General features: G+C 62.4%; 1 protein-coding gene across 1 annotated transcript; it reads left to right on the forward strand.

The window, feature by feature from the left end:
* The first annotated feature begins 1401 nt into the window (after positions 1–1401).
* RTN2 (reticulon 2) lies at positions 1402–21302 on the forward strand. Its single transcript, XM_065420960.1, is given in 10 exon segments — positions 1402–1460; positions 3542–3586; positions 9046–9560; positions 10687–10941; positions 16483–16690; positions 17360–17498; positions 19394–19463; positions 19634–19680; positions 20315–20373; positions 21260–21302. Coding segments are annotated over 10 exon segments (1440 nt in total).
* Positions 21303–21597: the final 295 nt, after the last annotated feature.

Below are 21597 nucleotides of genomic sequence, written 5' to 3' on the forward strand. Positions count from 1 at the left end.
ACCGCACGGCGCCCCCTGCTGAGCCCTGCCCCTGGCTGCACGGTGCCCCCTGCCAAGCTGTGCCCCGACCGCTGGTGCCCCTACCGAACTCTGCACCTGGCCGCACGGGGCCCCCTGCCAAGCCCTGCCCCTGACCGCACAGTGCCCCCTGCCGAGCGCTGCCCCATACCGCACGGCGCCCCCTGCTGAGCCCAGCCCCTGGCCGCATGGGGCCCCCTACCAAACCCTGCCCGTGGCCGCACGGCGCCCCCTGCCGAGCCCTGCCCCGACCGCACAGCGCCCCCTGCTGAGCCCTGCCCTGGCCGCACGGAGCCCCCTGCCGAGCCCTGTCCCGACCGCACGGGGCCCCCTGCCGAGCCCTGCCCCAACCGCACAGTGCCCCCTGCCGAGCCCTGCCCCAACCGCATGGGGCCCCCTGCCGAGCCCTGCCCCAACCGCACGGCGTCCTCTGCCGAGCCCTGCCCCTGTCCGCATGGGGCCCCCTGCCAAGCCCTGCCCCGGCCGCACGGCGCCCCCTACCGAACCCTTCAGCACAGTGCCCCTCCCCGCACCCCCGGCCCTTTCCTCACAGCAGCTGGGTTTTGCCTTGACCCCTCCCCACCACGTCTTGACCAGACCTGCCAGGGAGCCAGACAGTTTGGGGCAGGAGGAGGCTTCTTCACCCGCCAGGGCCCTGGCACTGGCCCAGCTTCTGCATTAACCTCCTGGCCTCCACATGGCGGGGCTCTGAGCAGCTGTGGGGAGGGGGTGATGTCAGGCCCCGGAACAGACTGTGGTGGGAGGTGACAGCACCTGCCCGCCCACCCGTCTGTGGGGAGAGAGACCTGCCTCGGCCAGTGGGGCTCGCACAGTGGTGCCCCCTGCTGCGCAGCCTGAAATAGGCCCTCTGGGTCTGGCTAGGGGCTGCCCCAAGGGTCAATGTCCCAGCAGAGGGGTTGTGGGGTAGAGCCAGCCCAAGGACCCCAGCTCAGATCAACCCATCTCTGAATCTCCCCAGCAAACTGCCCCTGCATGCAAAGGGTCTGCTAGAGACAGACAAGCCTGCGTGTATTGGGGGGCAGTTAGAGCAAGGGGGGTGGTGATGGGCGGAAGGGGTCTGGGGGAGGGAGAGGAGCAGAGTGAGGGACAGCAGGGGGGGGGAAGGATGCAGCTCGGGCGCTGGAGAGATCCCCTGGGTCTTTGCACACAGGTACTTATATCCAGCAGCAGAAGGGGGCATCCTCCCCTTGGGTTAGTGAGGACGCTGGTCAGCAGGGCCGGGAACAGGAGAGAGTTTGTTGCAATGGATGTTCTAGTCGGCACCTGCCCACAGTCTGGGCATCGGGTGAGGCTGTGGGTTAGATTGCGCTGCTTGGAATCACGGCTCAGGGTTTGGTCTGGTAAGCCGGCCTCGGAGCAGCAATGCAATGGGCCCAGATAATCTTCATCCAAGAATATTAAAGGAACTGGCACATGGAATTGCAAGCCCATTAGCAAGAATTTTTAATGAATCTGTAAACTCAGGGGTTGTACCGTATGACTGGAGAATTGCTAACATAGTTCCTATCTTTAAGAAAGGGGGAAAAAGTGATCCAGGCAACTACAGGCCTGTTAGTTTGACATCTGTAGTATGCAAGGTCTTGGAAAAAAATTTGAAGGAAAAAGTAGTCAAGGACATTGAGATATATGATAATTGGGACAAAATACAAGATGGTTTTACAAAAGGTAGATTGTGCCAAACCAACCTGATCTCCTTCTTTGAGAAGGTCATAGATTTTTTAGACAAAGGAAATGCAGTGGATCTAATTTACCTCGATTTCAGTAAGGCATTTGATACGGTTCCACATGGGGAATTATTAGCTCAATTGGAAACGATGGGGATCAATATGAAAATTGAAAGGTGGATAAGGAACTGGTTAAAGGGGAGACTACAACGGGTCATACTGAAAGGTGAATTGTCAGGCTGGAGGGAGGTTACAAGTGGAGTTCCTCAGGGATCGGTTTTGGGACCAATCTTATTTAATCTTTTTATTACTGACCTTCGCACAAAAAGTGGGAATGTGCTAATAAAGTTTGCGGATGACACAAAGCTGGGAGGTATTGCCAATACAGAGAAGGACCAGGCTATCATACAGGAAGATCTGGATGACCTTGTAAACTGGAGTAATAGTAATAGGATGAAATTTAATAGTGAACAGTGCAAGGTCATGCATTTAGGGATTAATAACAAGAACTATTGTTATAAGCTGGGGACACATCAGTTGGAAGTAACAGAGGAGGAGAAGGACCTCGGAGTATTGGTTGATCACAGGATGACTATGAGCCGCCAATGTGATATGGCCGTGAAAAAAGCTAATGCGGTCTTGGGATGCATCAGGCGAGATATTTCCAGTAGAGATAAGGAGGTGTTAGTACCGTTATACAAGACACTGGTGAGACCTCATCTGGAATACTGTGTGCAGTTCTGGTCTCCCATGTTTAAGAAGGATGAATTCAAACTGGAACAGGTACAGAGAAGGGCTACTAGGGTGATCCGAGGAATGGAAAACCTGTCTTATGAAAGGAGACTCAAAGAGCTTGGCTTGGTTAGCCTAACCAAAAGAAGGCTGAGGGGAGATATGATTGCTCTCCATAAATATATCTGAGGGATAAATACCAGGGAGGGAGAGGAATTATTTAAGCTCAGTACCAATGTGGACACAAGAACAAATGGATATAAACTGGCCATCAGGAAGTTTAGACTTGAAATTAGACAAAGGTTTCTAACCATCAGAGGAGTGAAGTTCTGGAACAGCCTTCCAAGGGGAGTAGTGGGGGCAAAAGACATATCTGGCTTCAAGACTAAGACTAAGCTTGATAAGTTTATGGAGGGGATGGTATGATGGGATAGCCTACTTTTGGCAATTAACTGATCTTTGACTATTAGCGGTAAATATGCCCAATGGTCTGTGATGGGATGTTAGATGGGGTGGGAGCTGAGTTACTACAGAGAATTCTTTCCTGGGTGCTGGCTGGTGAGTCTTGCCCACATGCTCAGGGTTTAGCTGATCGCCATATTTGGGGTCGGGAAGGAATTTTCCACCGGGGCGGATTGGCACAAGCCCTGGGGGGTTTTCGCCTTCCTCTGCAGCGTGGGGCACGGGTCACTTGCTGGAGGATTCTCTGCACCTTGAGGTCTTTAAACCACGATTTGAGGACTTCAGTGGCTCAGACACAGGTTTGATACAGGAGTGGGTGGGTGAGATTCTGTGGCCTGCGTTGTGCAAGAGGACAGACGAGATGATCATAATGGTCCCTTCTGACTTTTTAAGTCTATGATTCTATGAAAATGGCTGAGCCCCCAGGACTGCTCAGTGCCCTGCAGGGAGCGGGGGGAGGTGCTCATTAGGGGGCGTTCTCCCCTGGCAGTCAGTGCTGGCCCTGATGTGCCAGTGCAGTGCTAGGGGGGGCTGTGCTGCAGGGAGTGAGGTGGAGGGCTGGGGGGCTCAGGGGTGTGTGGACTCATTGCTGGTCCGGGGCTCAGGAGTGGACTGACCCCAATGCCTCCCTCTGTCTCTTGCAGAAGAATCTCCTTCTACTGTCTCCACCACACCCGACTCCACAGATGGTGAGTCTCTGCCCCCCACACCCTGTCCCCAGAGCTCCCAGCACAGGGGGCGGAGCCCCTCACAGTCCCATCCCTGATGGGGTTTGCATCCCCCATGGCCTGGAGGCTGAGGGTGGGGGGGAGATCCCCTCCCAGCCTGGTCCCCCATGAGGGTTGGGGGGTTGGATCCCCCATGGCCCGGTCCCCATGAGGGGGATGAGGGGGAACAGATCCCCTCACAGCCTGGTCCCTGGTGGGGTTTGGGGGGTTGGATCCGCCATGGCCTGGTCCCCATGAGGGGGATGAGGGGGAACAGATCCCCTCACAGCCTGGTCCCTGGTGGGGTTTGGGGGGTTGGATCTCCCACAGTATGGTCCCCATTGGGGGGCTGAGGGGGTGTCACGGTCTCACAGGTCATGCCCACTCTTGGCCCCGTACGGTCCCTGGGGGGAACCCCCTTCAGTGTGATAGCCCTTCTCAGGGGTCCACTCTCTCCCGGGGGTTAAGTCCCTCCACCTCCTGGAACCGCACCTCTCTGAGTCTTAGCATGCCTGCCTCTCGCCGTGGGCCCCCTCAGGGAGTCCACTCGCTCTGGACCCCCAGGGCCTCCACTCCAGAGGGAATAATGCAACCCTGTTCTCTAGCCCGGAGCGACTCTCAGCCAGCGTAAAACAGGAGGGGTTATTGAGCGTCTGAACACAGCACAGGAAACTCTCAGGGCCTCAGGCCTGGCCTCCCTCAGCACAGTACATCTAAGTCTCTCCTGCATCCAGGTGGGCACTGCCTGCTCTGTCTCTCCAGTCCCGAGCCATTCCCCCACCCCCTGCTTCCCAGCTGGGCATCTGATATCACCTCCCCCAAGCCCCACCTTCTCTCCAGGTAAACAGGGTTGCCTGGGCCTCCTCTCCTCTCAGCCATCCTTTGTCCCCCTCTGGCTGGCACCGGCTAGTTAGGTCACCGGGGTCCTCCCTTTGCAGCCCATTGTCCTCCCACTGGCCAGAACCGGCTGTGACTCCTGAGCTGGGCCTCCCGGTTACCAGGTCACAGTCGCGAGGGTATCCATTCTCCAGGCCATTGGCAGGGGTCCCAAGTTTCCTCACTGGTCCTCTGTAACAACAAACTCCGTATCCCATCACCTTGTTAAACCAGTAACACCCAGGGACACTGCGCCCCACCATCTCTGCATGCAAACCATAGAAAAAAACAAGAACCCCCCCACTCACCCCTCATCACATCTTTCCCTCCTTCGAGTCTGAACGGAGCGGGGTCACTTAGCCAGTGACCTGGGGAAGTTCAGGGCCCCCGCCCCGTGATAAAGCATCGGCTATAACACTGGCACTCCCCCTCACATGGACCACCTCCATGTCATAACCCTGGAGGAGCAGGCCCCATCTCAGGAGCTTGGCATTAGCCCCTTTCATTTGGTGCAGCCACGTCAGGGGCGAATGGTCGGTGTACACGGTGAAGCGCCGCCCAAATAGATACGGCTGCAGCTTTTTAAGGGCCCACACCATGGCCAGGCATTCCTTCTCCATGGCCGCATAGTGCTGCTCCCGAGGCAGCAGCTTCTTGCTCAAGTACACACAGCCAGCACCAGCTTCTCCCTGTCCCAGTACGGCTTCATCATGTTGACACGGTACACCCGGTGGCTGTGTGCCCAGTTGGACAATTCCACTACATAGTTCACCTCGTTTACCTGTCTGATGACCTTGAAGGGGCCGTCCCAGGCAGCTTGTTTTTCCTCACGGGGATGAGAAGCATCACCTGGTCCCCGGTAGCATAGGAGCGGGCACGTGCTGAGTGGTCGTACCAGACCTTCTGCTTCCTCTGTGCCCTGGCTAGGTTTCCCCTGGCCAAGCCCATGAGCTCTGTGAGCTTTTCCTGGAAGGTCAGTACATATTCCACCACTGATTCTCCATCGGGAGAGGCCTTCCCCTTGCACTCGTCCCTCATCAAGTCCAGGGGTCCCCTCCCATACAGCAACTTGAATGGGGAAAACCCTGTGGATTCCTGGGGCACTTGCCTGTATGCGAACAGCAGGTGTGTAAATACTTGTCCCAGGCCTGTGGATGCTGGTCCATAAATGTTTTCAGCATCATCTTTAGGGTCCCATTCATCATCTCTACCAGCTCGTTGGACTGAGGGTGATACGCTGAGGCCCAGGTGTGTTGGACACCACACTTCTCCCACAAGCACTGGAGCAGGGTTGACATGAAGATGGACCCCTGGTCTGTAAGGACCTCCTTCGGGAACCCGACTCTGCTGAAAATGGTCAGCAGCGCGTCTGCCACAGTGTCTACCTCGATAGACGACAAGGCCACCGCCTCGGGGTAGTGCGTAGCGAAATCTACCACCACCAGAATGTATTTCTTCCCCGACCAGGTCGCCCTGCTGAGGGACCCCACTATGTCCATAGCCATCTTCTGGAAAGGCTCCTCTATGATGGGCTGAGGTCTCAGAGCTGCTCTACATTTATCCCGGGCCTTCCCCACCCTCTGGTAGGAGTCACAGGACCTGCAATACTGTTGGACAGCGTCAAAGACCCCGGGCCAGTAAAAGTTCTGCAGCAGCCTCTGCCTGGTGCGCCGGATGCCCTGATGCCCTGAAAGGGGGATATTGTGGGCCAAGTAGAACAGTCTGTGGCGGTACCTCTGGGGGACCACCAACTGCCTCCTGGCCTTCCAAGGTTCAGTTTGCCCCGAACCAGCCCATTCCCAGTACAGGAATCCCTTCTCCCACAGGAATCTGTCCCAACGGTTCTCCCCCCTGGACCCTGCACCGCTGTGGCCAGCAAGGGCCCTCAGCTTCTCCAAGGAGGGACCCTCCTGCAGCTCCGTCAGGAATTCAGCTGCTGGGTTTGAGGGTCCATCCGTGGTTGGCGGTTCCTCAGTTTCCCCACCTTGGGAGGGAGGCTCCAGCCCAGCCCTGTCAAGCCCTACCCTCGGTGCTTCGGTCCCCCGCTTCAGGAGGTCCCGCGTCCCTCGCTGGCTCTGGCTCCGGCTCCGAGTAAGGACCAGGGCACTCTGAGTGCCATCCAGCCAGTTCTCCAAGTCATTATCCATTAGCACCTCGGTAGGCAGGTGATTGTGCACCCCAACATCTTTGGGTCCCTCAGCCCCCCATTTCAGGTGCACTACAGGCACCTTGATGGGGGGCCCGAACACTCCCCTCAGGGTCATGTATGCATTGGGCACTAGCTGGTCTGGGTCCACCACCTCGGGCCACGCCAGTGTCACCTCTGCACCCGTGTCCCAGAACCCCTGGACTGGCAGTGCCCCCTCTCGGTGGGCTTCCACGCAGTTGACACCCCGCAGGTTCTGCTTGGCTGCCATTTCTTTCATCTTCAGGCATTGTGCCACCTTGTGTCCTTTTGGCCACAGTAATTACATTTCAGGTCCCTCAAGTCCCACGAGGGGGGTCGGCCTGCCCTGGCATTCACGGGCACTCCTGAGTTGTGCTTCCTGGAGTCCCCCTTTTGAGAGGTCTCTGAGTGACTTCTCTTCTGAGCCCCCGATGCGGGTCTCCCTCCTGCCCCTGATCTGCTTTCTACAAACTCATCCCACTGGCGCAGATCTTTGGGCTTCCGGTCCACTAACCACATCTTAAGGTCTGGAGGGCAGATGTCAGACAGCTGCTCCAACCCCACCAGGTTATACACGTCCTCTGCGGTAGTGGCCCCTGCGGCCTTCCCCCACTTGCGGAGATATTCCCCCAGCAGGTTGGCGACCTCCTTGTAAGTGACACCTGAGGTCTTGCGTACGCCCTGGAATCGTTTCCTGTACGCCTCGGGGGTCAGTTCAAACTTCCGCAGCAAAGCCTGTTTGAACAGGTCGTAGTCCCTTGTCTCAATACCATCCATTTGGCTGAACGCCTTTATGGCCTTGGGACCCTGCAGGGGGGTCAGACAGCGAAACCTGTCTGTGGGGTCAATCTGGTTCAGATCACAAGCCTTCTCAAAGGCTGCGAGGTAGGCATCAATATCCCCCCACTCCTGGAACTGGGGCAGCAGTTTGGTGTCTAGATTCCCCACAAAGCTGGCGTCTCGAGGCCCTTCCCCACTTACCCCCCGGCAGGCCCTCTTGGCCCACCTGTCCTCCAACTCCGACTCGTGCTTCCGCTGTTCTGCACGGTCCGCCAGCCTCCGCTCCTCCAGCTCCAGTCTCCACAGCTCCTCCAGGGAGAAACCTGACTGGGGCCCCCCTGTGCTGACTGGGGAGTCGGGTCTGATAGACTCCCGGCTGCTACACGGACTGCCCCCACGGCTACTCCCCGGCTCTCCGGGCACCCCGGGGATCTGGAGCCTGTTCCGCAGACCGGTCATTCTCTACAAGCTGAGCCATCAGTTGCTCCTCAGTGAGCCTCTCCACGCTCAGCCCTCTCTCCCTGCACAGACGTGCTGGTTCTAGGCCATTTCCATGCTAGTTCCTTCAATTCCCTCGTTTTATCGCTGGCAGCCACTCACTGCAAAGTGCCTGCACTCGCAGCCAACCGTCTACAGGGTGCATCTGCCGACCATCCTCTGCTACCACGTTGTCACGGGCTCACCGGCCGTGCCCACTCCTGGCCCCGTACGGTCCCAGAGGGAATAATGCCACCCTGTTCTCTAGCCCGGAGCGACTCTCAGCCAGCAGGAGGGTTTACTGAGCGTTTGAACACAGCGCAGGAAACTCTCAGGGCCCTCAGGCCTGGCCTCCCTCAGCACAGCACATCTAAGTCTCCCCTGCATCCAGGTGGGCTCTGCCTGTTCTCTCTCCAGTCCCGAGCCCCCCTGCTTCCCAGCTGGGCATCTGCTATCACCTCCCCCAAGCCCCGCCTCTGTCCATTGTCTTCTCTCCAGGTAAACAGGGTCGCCTGGGTCTCCTCTCCTCTCAGCCGTCTTCTGTCCCCCTCTGGCTGGAACCAGCTGGTCAGGTCACCGGGGTCCTCTCTTCACAGCCCATTGTCCTCCCACTGGCCAGAACTGGCTGTGACTCCCGAGCTGGGCCTGCCGGTCACCAGTCGCTGGGGGTCTCCATTCTCCAGGCCATTGGCTGGAGTCCCAAGTTTCCTCGCGGGTCCTCTGTAACAACAAACTCCCTCTCCCATCACCTTGTTAAACCAGTAACACCCAGGGAAACTGAGTCCCACCCGCTCTGCATGCAAACCATTGAAAAAAATAAGAAACTCCCCCCCACTGCATCACAGGGGGACAGAGCCCCTCACAGCCCGGTCGCTGGTGGGGTTTGGGGGCTTGGATCCCCCACAGTCCGGTCCCCAACAGGGGGTTGAGGGGGGGCAGATCCCCTCACAGCCCGGTCCCTGGTGGGGTTTGGAGGATTGGATCTCCCACAGTCCGGTCCCCATCGGGGGGGGGCGAGGGGGGACAGATCCCCTCACAGCTCGGTCCCTGGCGGGGTTTGGGGGGTTGGATCCCCCATAGTCCAGTCCCTCGCTGGGGTCTGAGGTTCGTTTTCCCTCCTTGCCCGGCCTCTCTGCCCCAGTAACCCCCGCGCCTCCTCGGCAGGCGGTAATGATGAGTCGGATTTCCCGGAGCTGCAGACAGCGCGGGAGTTCTCCGAGGACGAGGAGGAGGAGGAGACGTCCCTGGACTGGGGGACCCCGAGGGAGCTGACCTTCTCCTACATCACCTTCGCGGGTGGGCCTGACGCCATCCCTCCCAGCGAGCCCGGCCCCCGGGGGCAGCGGGACTCCCTGGCCCGCCGGATGAGGGGCCCCCTGCCCCGCCCCGAGACCTGCGAGACCTTGGTGCCCACGCTGGGCGACAGCCTGGAGAACATCCCCAGCCTGTGCCAGTCGCCCGAGGGCGAGCAGGGGCTGCCGGCCGGGCAGTACCAGGGGCTGGAACCCTTCTCGGCCTGGGATGCCCCGCTGAGCTACGCGGATGAGCCCTGCTCCCTGGGGTGGGAGGAGCCACAAGTCGTGCCAGGCGGAGGTGGGCACCGTGCCCCCCCTTTTGGGGCAGCAGAGCAGCCGGGAGCCCTCACCGCACACTCAGGTAGGGACCATGAGAGAGGGGCTCTGTTGGGGGGGAAGGGAGGTGGCGGATGCGGGGATGGAGGAGGGGCTCTGTTGGGGGGAAGAGAGGTGGTTGGGGGGATGGAGGAGGGGCTCTGTTGGGGGGAAGGGAAGGGAGGTGGTGGTTGGGGGGATGGAGGAGGGGCTCTGTTGGGGGGAAGGGAAGGGAGGTGGGTGGGGGATGGAGGGAGGGGCTCTGTTGGGGGAAGGGAAGGGAGGTGGTGGTTGGGGGGATGGAGGAGGGGCTCTGTTGGGGGGAAGGGAAGGGAGGTGGCGGATGGGGGAAAGGAGGGAGGGGCTCTGTTGGGGGAGAAGGGAAGGGAGGTGGGTGGGGGATGGAGGAGGGGCTCTGTTGGGGGGGAAGGGAAGGGAGGTGGCTGGGTGGTATAGAGGGAGGGGCTCTGTTGGGGGGAAGGGAAGGGAGGTGGTGGTTGGGGGATGGAGGAGGGGCTCTGTTGGGAGGAAGGGAAGGGAGGTGGCGGATGGGGGAAAGGAGGGAGGGGCTCTGTTGGGGGAGAAGGAAGGGAGGTGGGTGGGGGATGGAGGAGGGGCTCTGTTGGGGGGGAAGGGAAGGGAGGTGGGTGGGGGATGGAGGAGGGGCTCTGTTGGGGGGGAAGGGAAGAAAGGTGGCTGGGTGGTATAGAGGGAGGGTCTCTGTTGGGGGGAAGGGAAGGGAGGTGGTGGTTGGGGGGATGGAGGTGGGGCTCTGTTGGGGGAAGGGAAGGAAGGTGGTTGGGGGGATGGAGGAGGGGCTCTGTTGGGGGGGAAGGGAAGGGAGGTGGCTGGGGGGGATGGATGGAGGGGCTCTGTTGGGGGAAGGGAAGGAAGGTGGTTGGGGGGAGGGAGGGAGGGGCTCTGTTGGGGGGAAGGGAGGTGGTGGTTGGGGGGATGGAGGAGGGGCTCTGTTGGGGGAAGGGAAGAAAGGTGGCTGGGGGGGATGGAGGAGGAGCTCTGTTGGGGGGGAAGGGAAGGGAGGTAGCTGGGGGTTATAGAGGGAGGGGCTCTGTTGGGGGGCCAGGGCAGGCTGCGTTGCTGGAGGGGGACCGCAGCTGGGCTCATGGGGTTTCGGGCTGTCGATGACCCCTCCACTCCCCTTTCTGTGGCAGAGGCTGCTCCGGAAATGGCGCCAGGGGACCACCCGCGACCCAAGGCCCTAATGCCATGTCCTGCAGGGGGCACCCCCGGGCTCGCTTACGCCGAGGGCAGCCAGCACCCACCACAGACCTCCGCCGCCCCCAGCCCAAGGGAGGAGGAGCTGGAGCCACAGGAGGAGGGGGAGCAGGCAGATACGGAACCAATCACAGAACAGCAGCTGGATGGGCTGGACCAATCCGGGAACACTCTGGGAGTATACATTATAGGTGAGCAGCCAATGAAGACACAGAAGCTGGGAGCGAGGTGGGGGGCAAGGGACAGGTGAATAACAGGGCTGTGGCTGGGCACTGCCTGGGGAAGCTCACAGCACTGGAGTCCCAGGCAGGGCACTGCTCCGGGGAAGCTTGCCGCACTGGTGTTCTGGGTGGGGCACTGCCCTGGGGAAGCTCTCAGTGCCCAGAGTCCCCAGCTGGGTGCTGGCAGGGCTGCCTCAGCCCCCTGCCCCAAGAGCTGCTCCCAGCTTCTGGGCTGGTGCCCGAGCGGGATCCCAGGGCAGGCGAGTCAGCGGGTAAAATTAGCCCCAGTGCTGACAGCAGCACGTCCCGGAGCAGTGGAGGAGGGACTGTGGCTGGGACATGCTCCCAGAGAATGACGCAGCTGGAACTGGGACGCTCCAGCCTCCTGCAGGGCCAGGCTGGGCTGAGGCTCAGGGGCTGGTTTTACAGGGATCTCTCACCCAGTGCTATAATGCAGCCACCTCTGGGGTGGGGCGCGAGGGCTAGTTATACAGGGATCCCTTGCCCAGTGCTGTAATGCAGCCACCTCTGGGCTGGGGCGCAGGGGCGGGTTATACAGGGATCCCTCGCCCAGTGCTGTAATGCAGCCACCTCTGGGGTGGTGTGTAGGGGGTGCTACACAGCCGTGCAGCACTGAAGAACGGGGTGTCTCCGAGTGACCCCGCAGGGGAAGGGGGGTTCTAGTTAGCAGAATCCATCACAGCTGGAGTCAGCCCAGCATTCTGGGGTTCACACTGACCCCTGAATGAGACACCACTGGTCTGTAATAACCCCCAGGGCTGTGGGCTTCTCTTGTATAGCTTAACCTGGCAGCACAGCGCCCCCTAGAGCCACACTGGGGTCAGCACTGACTGCCAGGTCCCGAAGTCCCCTGTCCCGCTCCCTGCAGCACAGCGCCCCCTAGTGCCACACTGGGGCATTGGGGTCAGCACTGACTTGGGGGGGGCACCCCTAGTGAGCCCCCACCCCCACACTGCAGCTCCCTGGCTTTGCCTGGAGGGATCCGACAACCTGAGGGGTGGGGTGGGAGGAAGCTGAGCAAGTCTCCCTTGCTCCTTCCCACCTGCCCCACTGGCCCGTCCTGATGCCCCATGGCCCTGGCGGCAGAGGCTGGGGATTGTCCGTTGACAGGGTCCCTGAACCCTGCCAATCCGTGGGTGGCACTGGGGGTCGGGGCTGAGACACACACAGCTGCAGGCTGCCTGTGGGGTCAAACTAGGGACTCCATACTACAGGGAACAAGGTCTCACTGTCGGGGCTGGGGGGGCTGGGAGCCAGGACTCCTGGGTCCTATCCTCAGACGTGCCCCAAATTGCTGTTCCCCTTGAGCGAGTCCCTTCCCCACTCAGTGCCTCAGTTTCCCCTCTGTGCAATGGGGAAAGCGACCCTGACTTGCTCGGTTACTCTGGTCAGGGAGAACGAGTGGGGAGCGGTGCTGGGATGTAGGGTGCAGGGCTCAGCTCCCCATTTCGGGGTGTGTGTGTGTGTCAAGTTCAGTACCAAAAATTCAGGTGCCTAGAGTCAGTGGCCACTTCTGAAAAGGTTGACCAGAGTCACAGTGTCTGGGCCAAAGCTGGGAATGGAACCCAGGAGTCCTGGCTCTCAGCCCCCCGCTCTGACCACTGCACCCCACTCCCCTCCCAGAGGTAGGGGCAGAACCCAGAAGTCCTGGCTCCTAGTCCTGCCCCCCTGGCTATTACCTGCCCCCCACCGCTGCCTGTCGGCACCGTCCCTCCCATCCCTGGTGCGGCCGAGCCCCCCTGCAGGACAGGAAGGGGGATGGGTGATGGGAGACAGCAGCTGGCATTAGTTGTCTATAAATAGCCCCCGGGCTCCCCCCTTGCGCAGCCCTGCAGCCCCCAGCCCCCACCCGGAGACGGTGCGCCGAGGCGACGGGACCCTCGCACCACGCTGCAGGCAAAGGGCTCGCGATGGGCAGCGCAGGTTAGAGACGCCCCATCGGGGGGGGGGGGGGGGGAGCATCACAGGGCTGAGGATGGTTGGGGGCATTGGGGGGCTGGGCTCAGACAGGGATTGGGGCTGGGTCATTCTTGGGGGCCGGGGAGTGGCTGGGGGGACATTGTGGGCAGGGCTGGGCTGTGAGAGCAGGGCGGACGGAGGCTCTGGGGGGGCTGGGATCAGAGCTGGGGGTCGTAGTGATTGCTGGGGGGGGCCCAATCCTCAGGGCTGTGACCGCCCCCCCCCAGTCCGTGCCTGTGAGCGACGTGCCCCCAGCCTGGCACTTGGGCCTGTCAGTTACCAGGTGGGGGAGGGGGAGCGGCACCATCCCGACAGCTGCAGGACGGCAGCTAAACTTAGCCACGACCCGCCCACAAAGGGGTGACCCCCCCAACCCCCTGGGAAGCAAGGCTCCCCCCACTACCATTTAAAGGGGCAGGGCTGGGGGTGGCACTTAGCCGGATGGGGGATAGGGGTGGGGAACAGGGTGTCCCCAGCTCCAGGGCATCTCGTGGGACAGAGAGTGGCTCTGCCAGGGGAGGAGGACGAGGAAGAAAGGCACTGGGAACATGCATGGAGTGGGCAGTGATGGGGGACAGTATGTGGCGCGCCCAGAGGGGTGGAAGCTGGCACGTGCAGCCGTTCAGGGAGTGAGGCGTTACCACGGCACAAGCAGGGCCAGCGGCTGGGGCACTCTCATGTCTTGGACATTGAGTGGGGCGCGGTTGAGCATGAGGAGGCACTGGGGGGGTCTGGGCACTGGCTGTGCAGGGGCGCAGAGATGGCCCTTCTGGGGCGTTGGCACGGTGGAGTGCTGAGATGCGGGCACGGCAGGGGGCTCTGGCACGGCAGGGGGCTGTCAGGTCCTGCAGAGGGTCCTGAGATGTGGGCCCTGCTTAGGGAACTGGCACTGCAGGGGGTGCTGAGATGTGGGCACTGGCTCTGTTGGAGTGGGGGTGGGGGAGTCTCCCATATCTGGCCCCAGTGGGTCCTGGTTTCAGAGCTGGTGTGGGATGCCTGGCCCAGTGCTAGAGGGCTTTCCTTTCACCCTCTCCTCTGGTTCTTGTCATGCAGACAGCAAGCAGCAAAAGACCAGAAGTCCGAAGCGCAGACAATGCGATGTTTATTGGGGTTAGTTTCCAAGAAAGCATATTCCGAAGCCCTTCACACCAGTCACACCAGATATAGGTTATCTCTATATGCAGATAGAGCCTTTACCCCGTGTCCCCTTCCTGGCTCCGACGCTGCAGAGCGTTTACCCCGCCTCCCCCTTCCCGGCTCCGAGGCCGCAGAGCCTTTACCCCGCCTCCCCCTTCCCGGCTCCGACGCCGCAGAGCGTTTACCCCGCGTACCCTTCCCGGCTCCAGTGCCGCAGAGCCTTGCCTGTGTCCCTGTTCCCGTCCCCCCCCCATTTAGCAAACATGATTCCAATTTCCCTTCCACTTCCTGTTTGACCCGTTCATATAGTAATATTCTCAGCTATACCTTAACCCAGGGGTAGGCAACCTATGGCACGCGTGCCAAAGGCGGCACGCGAGCTGATTTTCAGTGGCACTCACACTGCCCGGGTCCTGGCCACCGGTCCGGGGGGCTCTGCATTTTAATTTAATTTTAAATGAAGCTTCTTAAACATTTTAAAAACCTTATTTACTTTACATACAACAATAGTTTAGTTATATATTATAGACGTATAGAAAGAGACCTTCTAAGAACGTTAACATGTATGACTGGCACGCGAAACCTTAAATTAGAGTGAATAAATGAAGACTCGGCACACCACTTCTGAAAGGTTGCCTACCCCTGCCTTAACCAATCATTTTACTGAAATGTAACTGACCAATCCTAACATATTGTAACATAATTCTCTAACCAATTATATCCCACTACCCTAATTAACTTACACCTAGCAAAATTAATTATACAGCAGACAGAAACAATTAGAGAACCAGACAGATTAACAATAGAAAAGTAGGGGCCATAAAGATAAAACAATACAGAAATGAGGGTTTCACAACCACTGATACCTGATTTCTTGCCAGACAGGATGCTTTCAAACTAAGTTTTCTTAACCATCTTAAGATCTTTTTCTTTATCTGGTGGTGATGGGCACTATCAGGACAGGATCTGGTTTGGGATGTGAGGATGTGACCCTAAGTTTATGGCTGCCCCTGCTGGTTATCCAAAGGCCTTAGCCTACGAACAAGGCCTCAGACTATCCTAGTGAGAGAAGGCCCATACACAGGCGGACTGTGATTTCGATTCTTTGTTTTATATCTCGATAACTAACTAAGTGATAAAAATACACCTAAGTTCTATATTCTAAGGGAGTCTCCCGTATCTGGCCCTGGTGGGTCGTGGTTTCAGAGATGGTGTGGGATGCCTGGCCCAGTTTCAGACCCGCTGTGGGACGGGAGCCCAGAGCAGATGGCGCCTTCACTCCCCCTGCCCCCTTATTCCTTTTCCCCAAGCGTATCTTATAGCCTGGCCTGTGGGGAGGCCTGGAACGACCCAGTCAGGGCTGGCATGGCCCCAGGGTGCCCACAGGCCCTCGGGATCCCCTCCAGGGGTGGGCATTGGATCTGGGCTAAGCAGCAGCTGCCAGGGTCTGTCACCCCCTCCCCTCCAGTGTGTGCCCGCAGCCCTCCCTCAGAGTGCCTGCCCCAGGGCTGTGCCCACCATGGGCCCCATAGCAGAGCCCAGGCCCCTATGGAGGCCTCGACCCATCCCCAGATCCCTATGGCTGTGCCCAGTGGAGCTCCGAAAACCCCAGGCCTGCTGCAGAGCCCGGACCCAGGGACACCCCCCCAGGCACCGCCAGCGACCCAGACACAGCCTTCCCGACTCGGCCCTGCTGCTGCAGCTCGGGCGCCCGCTGGGGGGGGATGGTCTCGGGGTCCCATCCTCCCCCCAGCACCCGCTGCCGGCGCCGTGCCCCACAGACCAGGTGTGGCTGAGGGTCTCTCCTGGCCCGGCGCTGCTGGGGAGAACCCCAGCAACCGTCCAGGCCTGAGTCTGGCTGGCCGGGCCCTGCTGGCGGCTCGAGCCCTGGCCAGGCACTGCAATATCCAGGGGGCGGGGGACTGATGGGGGCACAGGCTGGAGGGTCCGTGCCTGGGAGCTGGGCACTCACTGCATTGGGCTCATCATTGTTCTGGCCCAGCAGGAGCTGGGGAGGGGGGTCAAGCCCGGGAGAGGGGGGACTGAGCCGGGTGCCCCCAGGTCAGGGAGGGGTTCCCTGAGGGGCCAGGTGGGGGGAGGAGGTCCTGAGGGACTGAGCCGGACATCCCCAGGTGGGTAGGGGATTCCCTGAGAGGCCAGACAGAGGGAGGGGGTCCTGAGGGATGGAGCCAGAGTCCCCAGCGGGAGGGGGTTCCTGACAGGTCTGGTGAGGAGAGGGGGTCCTCAGGGATGGATCTGGGGGTCCCTGAGGGGCCAGGCAGGAGGATGGGTCCTGAGGGACGGGGACAGGGTCCCCAGGGGAAGCCCCTGGCCGTGGACACGTCTGGCTCCAGGCCCCCCCCGGTCACGTCCCGCTAACGCTCTCCCCCGCAGTGGCGGACCTGGTGTACTGGCGGGACACCCGCACCTCGGCGCTCGTCTTCACCGGCATCATGGTGACTCTGTTGAGCCTGCTGCACTTCAGCATCGTCAGCGTGGGCTCCTACGGCGCCCTGGCCGTGCTGGGCATCACCATCACGCTGCGGCTGTGCCGCAAGGGGCTGCAGGCCCTGCGCCGCTCCGACGGCGCCAACCCCTTCCAGTGAGTGTGAGCCCGGGGCCCTGCCAGGGAATGCGACCCCCCCACGGGGCCTCGCCAGGGAGTGCGACCCCCCCGGGGCCTCGCCAGGGAGTGTGACCCCCCCCAGACCCTCTGCCAGGGAGTGTGATCCAAGCACACACCCTCCCCCCTTTCAGGGAGTACCCCCATCCTGACATCCTCCTTCCAGAGAGTCCCCCTGGTCCCCCAGCACACCACTGGCCAACCCCCCGATCCTCTCCCCTTCAAGTGAATGATCCCCCCCCAGCCCCCCATCCTCCCAGCCAGAGATTAACCCTCAGAGCCTCCCCTCTCTAGTGGGTCTAACCCCCCCCCCCCCGACTCCCACTTCAATGAGTACCCCCAACACCTCCTCCCCAGGAGTACCCCCTCCCCCTTGCAGTGAATTCCTCCCTCAGCAGCCACCCAACTCCACCAGAAGGGGGCACTGTGGGGACCAGGGCAGGTCGCTGGCTGCGTGGGGAGCCCCCAGCTATGCCAGTCCCAGCCTCTCCCTGCAGGGGGTGCTGTGGGGAGTGGGGTGGGGCGCTGGCTGTGTGGGGAGCTCCCTGCTACACCATCCTTGGCCTCTCCCAGGGGGTGCTGTGGGGTATGGGGTGGGTGCTGGGCTGGGGTCCCCCCCACTCGCTAACCCCCCCCCCATGTGCTCAGGGCTCAGCTGGACGCTGACTTGCCGCTGTCCCAGGAGCAGCTGGAGCGCCTCGCCACGCAGCTCAGCCGGGACATCCTGGCGGCCGCCCACACCCTGCGCCGCCTCTTCCTGGTGGAGGATCTGGTGGACTCGATCAAGGTGGGTGCTGCCCCTCCCTCCCCCCGAAGGGTCACCCCAGCTCCCTGTCCCTGCTGGTGTAGGGGGCCTTGGGCCCCCTGTGAGCATCCTGGAGTGGGGGTGGGAGAAGTGTTGACCTCTGTTTACCCCCCGTCCCATGGGGACAGGGGCACAGCAGGGGAGGGTTCTCGCCCCCCGTTATATGCTCCCCTTGGCTGTTAGGGAGTCATGGAGGGTCGGGGGTGGTATCTACCCCTGGGTCTGGCAGGAGGGAGCAGGAACTGGGGGGATAGTCAGCAATGTGGGGACTCCTTTCCATGGGGGTGGGGGGCAGTGATTAGCAGGGGGTTCTGGGGAGCGGGCGAAGGGCCCCCCATGCCTGCTGGAGGGGGATGCCCACTCTGCAGAGTTTTGGGGGTGCAGGGGGAGCCAGAGCCTGAGGCTGGGGACATGGCCCAGCAATGCCCAGGCCGTGTGGCCAGTAGGGAGGCAGCCAGGTGATGGCCACGCCAGGTGGGTGGGGCTGGTGGGGAGGCGGCCAGTGATGGCCACGCCAGGTGGGTGGGGCCGGTGAGGGGGTGGCTAGGTGATGGCCAGGCCAGGTGGGTGGGGCTTGTGGGGAGGCGGCCAGGTGATGGCCAGGCCAGGTGGGTAGGGCCGGTGGGGAGGCGGCCAGGTGATGGCCACGCCAGGTGGGTGGGGCCGGTGAGGGGGTGGCTAGGTGATGGCCAGGCCAGGTGGGTGGGGCTTGTGGGGAGGCGGCCAGGTGATGGCCAGGCCACGTGGCTGGGGCTGGTGGGGAGGCGGCCAGGTGATGGCCATGCCAGGTGGGTAGGGCCGGTGTGGAGGCGGCCAGGTGATGGCCACGCCAGGTGGGTGGGGCCGGTGGGGAGGCGGCCAGGTGATGGCCACGCCAGGTGGGTGGGGCCGGTGAGGGGGTGGCTAGGTGATGGCCAGGCCAGGTGGGTGGGGCTTGTGGGGAGGCGGCCAGGTGATGGCCAGGCCAGGTGGGTAGGGCCGGTGGGGAGGCGGCCAGGTGATGGCCATGCCAGGTGAGTAGGGCCGGTGGGGAGGTGGCCAGGTGATGGCCACGCCAGGTGGGTAGGGCCGGTGGGGAGGCGGCCAGGTGATGGCCACGCCAGGTGGGTAGGGCCGGTGGGGAGGCGGCCAGGTGATGGCCACGCCAGGTGGGTGGGGCCGGTGCAGGGTGGGCTCCAGGCCAGGGCACTGGGAAGACGCAGGCACCGCCCGAGCCCCAGGGGGCCACACACTCACAGCTGGCCCTGAAGCACCAGAACTGGACCCCACGGCTTCGCCCGCAGGGATCAGGCCTCCAGCTGCTCTTCCCACGCCCCTGCCTGAGCCGGAAGGTGGTGGGGCTGCTCCCGCTCCGGCACTCAGGCTCAGCACAGAGCCAGCTGAGGCCGGTCGTTCCCCACTCCTCCCCGGGCTCTGACCCTGCTGGTCCCCTGTGGCAGGTCCCAGCGCTGGCCTGTCTGCGCACAGCCCTCCCCTGCCCCTGCAGCAACTGGGCCCTGGGACTCTGAGAGTTGGATTTCGGGTTGCCAACTTTCTAATCTCACAAAAATCAAACACCCACCTTGAAGGATGCGCCGAGGACAGAGTGGGTCGCAGCAGGACGCTGGCCCCATGGCTGGTCTCTGTGGGTCTCAGGCGTCAGGTCAAGAGCCATGGCCACGAACCCACAAGGCTGGCAGGGAACTGCTCCCACTTCCCCGGAGGCTGGAGGCTGGGAGCAGGGGCCCGCGTGAGTCTCTGCTGAGTAGAACCAGCCAGGCTCCCTCCCCACACGTGGGGCTGCTGCCCCTTGGGGGGCTGGGGCCGGCTGCAGCCCCTGGGCGGGCGGGGGGAAGGGAGGCCCACCTCGCTCTCACCACACTCTCTCCTGCTTGCAGTTCGCCTTCCTGTTCTACATCCTCACCTACGTGGGAGCCGTGTTCAACGGGCTGACACTGCTCATCCTGGGTAAGGGCGGGCGGGGGTGAAGGGGGGTCGGGGAGGGGGGGTGCGGGGCTGGACCAGCGTGTAGGCAGCAGGGGGGTAGCGCTGGCTGTGGGGGCCTCCCCCAGCAGGGGGCGCTGGCAGCAGCGGGGTGTGTGTGTGTGTGTGTCTGACCTGCCCCTTTCTGCCCCCAGGTGTGATAAGTGCATTTACTTTCCCCCTGCTCTACCGGCAGCACCAGGTGAGTGGCCGGGGGGTGGCTCAGGGCCACGTGTGCCATTGGGATGGGCTAGCGGGGCCAGCGCACCCGAGCTCACGGGCTGCTGCTGGCGGCTCTGCACCCCCCCCAGGGCAGGAGAGAGAGAAAGACGGCGCCCCCTAGAGGGGAACTAGGGAGTCCCCCGCCCTGGGGCTGGCTGGGATCCAGCGCCCCCTAGAGGGGAAAGGCCCCATGTCCCATTCCCTGCCCCCCTGAGCTAGCACCCTGGGGCCAGCTGGGATCCAGCGCCCCCTAGAGGGGAAAGGCCCCATGTCCCGCTCCCCACTCCCTGAGCCAGCCAGTCCCCGCCCTGGGGCCGGATGGGAGATGGCGCCCCCTAGAGGGGAAAGGCCCCGTGTCCCATTCATGGAATCATAGAAGATGAGGGTTGGAAGAGGCCCCAGGAGGTTCTAGTCCAACCCCTGCTCGAAGTAGGACCAACCCCACATTCCCTGGAGCTCTCACTTTTGTTCAGGGATCCCCGGAGGCGTCGGGGGGGACCCCAGGCAGCGACTTCCAGCTCTCCGGGGGCCCTGTAGCTGCGCGATGGTCTCTGGTGGGGGCGGTTGCCCAGACCCCTCCCCCTCCCGTTTACCTCTCACTTCATCTGTTCCAGGCACAGATCGACCAGTACGTGGGGCTGGTGAGGAACCAGCTGAGTAAACTCAGAGCCAAGTAAGGGCTTCCCGCACCCCTTGTGTCTGCCATGGGGGGAGGGGACGAACTCCCGGCTCTGCCAGGAGCCACACGGGCCACAGCTCATCATCTCCCAGGCAGCCATAGTGACCCCACAACGCAGCCCCCTGCCGAGCCCCCCGCCCCCCTCCCGTCGGCGCGGTGCCCCCCCGAACTTCCTGCCCCCCGCCCGTCAGCACGGCACCCCCTGCCGAGCCCCCCACCCAGCCCCCCGCCTGCCTCCCGTCAGCGCGGCGCCCCCCACCAATCCCCCCTCCCGTCAGCACGGCGCCCCCCCTGCCAAGCCCCCCGCCCCCCTCCTGTCGGCGCGGCGCCCCCCCGATCTCCCCCTCCCGTTGGCACGGCGCCCCCTGCTGAGCCTCCCGCCCCCTCCCGTCGGTGCGGCGCCCCCGGAAGCCTCCTGCCCCCCGCCCGTTGGCGTGGCACCCCTGCCGAGCTCCCCGCCCCACGGCTGCAGCACAGCACCCCCTGCCGAGCTCCCTGCCCCACGGCTGCAGCACAGCGCCCTTACCACGGTTCTGGGGTACTGAGGTCAGCCCTGAAGGCTGGGGGCGAGCTCCTGCAGCACGACGTCCCCACGGTATTTCCCTGCGGGGGTGCTGGGTTGAAGGCCCTCCACTGACTCCTTTGCCCGTCCAGCCCTGCCCAGCCCAGGCGTCCTGCGGGGTGTGAGCGTGCTCCCCTCTAGGGCTGGCCCTGGGGGCTGAGTGCCGGGGGTCAGACCTGGGGAGATAGGGCTGGAGCATGGGTAACCCGCCCTGTGCCCGCCCTGCCACGCGTGGGTGCCGAGGAGGAGGGGGAGGGGCTCCAGCCCGGGCCGGGGGGATTAAACCTCCGTGGTGATGTTTCTCTTTCTCCCCTTTAGGATTCAGGCCAAGCTCCCAAGTGCCAAAGCGAAGCCAGAATGAGTGACTGCCCCGGCCCGACTCACAGCAACGACGCCCCTGCCCCCCCACCCCGCTGCCACCCTCACCCCAGAACCACCCCCACCCCCGCTGGTGACACCCCCCACCCCAGGGAAAGGGGCCGCGGCCCCTCTCCTGGTCAGGAACCCGCCTACACTTCAGCCCCTGCCCTGCCCCCCCGGCCCTGCGTGTTGTGGGGCTGGGACAGGAGGCAGCTCCCTGGACATTCAGGGCTACGGGGGTGTGGGGGTGACTGAGAGGGGCCCCCGCGATTCGGCCACCACCCTGGGCTGTAGCA

This window comes from Emys orbicularis, chromosome 21, assembly GCF_028017835.1.
Source record: "Emys orbicularis isolate rEmyOrb1 chromosome 21, rEmyOrb1.hap1, whole genome shotgun sequence".
NCBI classification, from domain to species: domain Eukaryota; kingdom Metazoa; phylum Chordata; order Testudines; family Emydidae; genus Emys; species Emys orbicularis.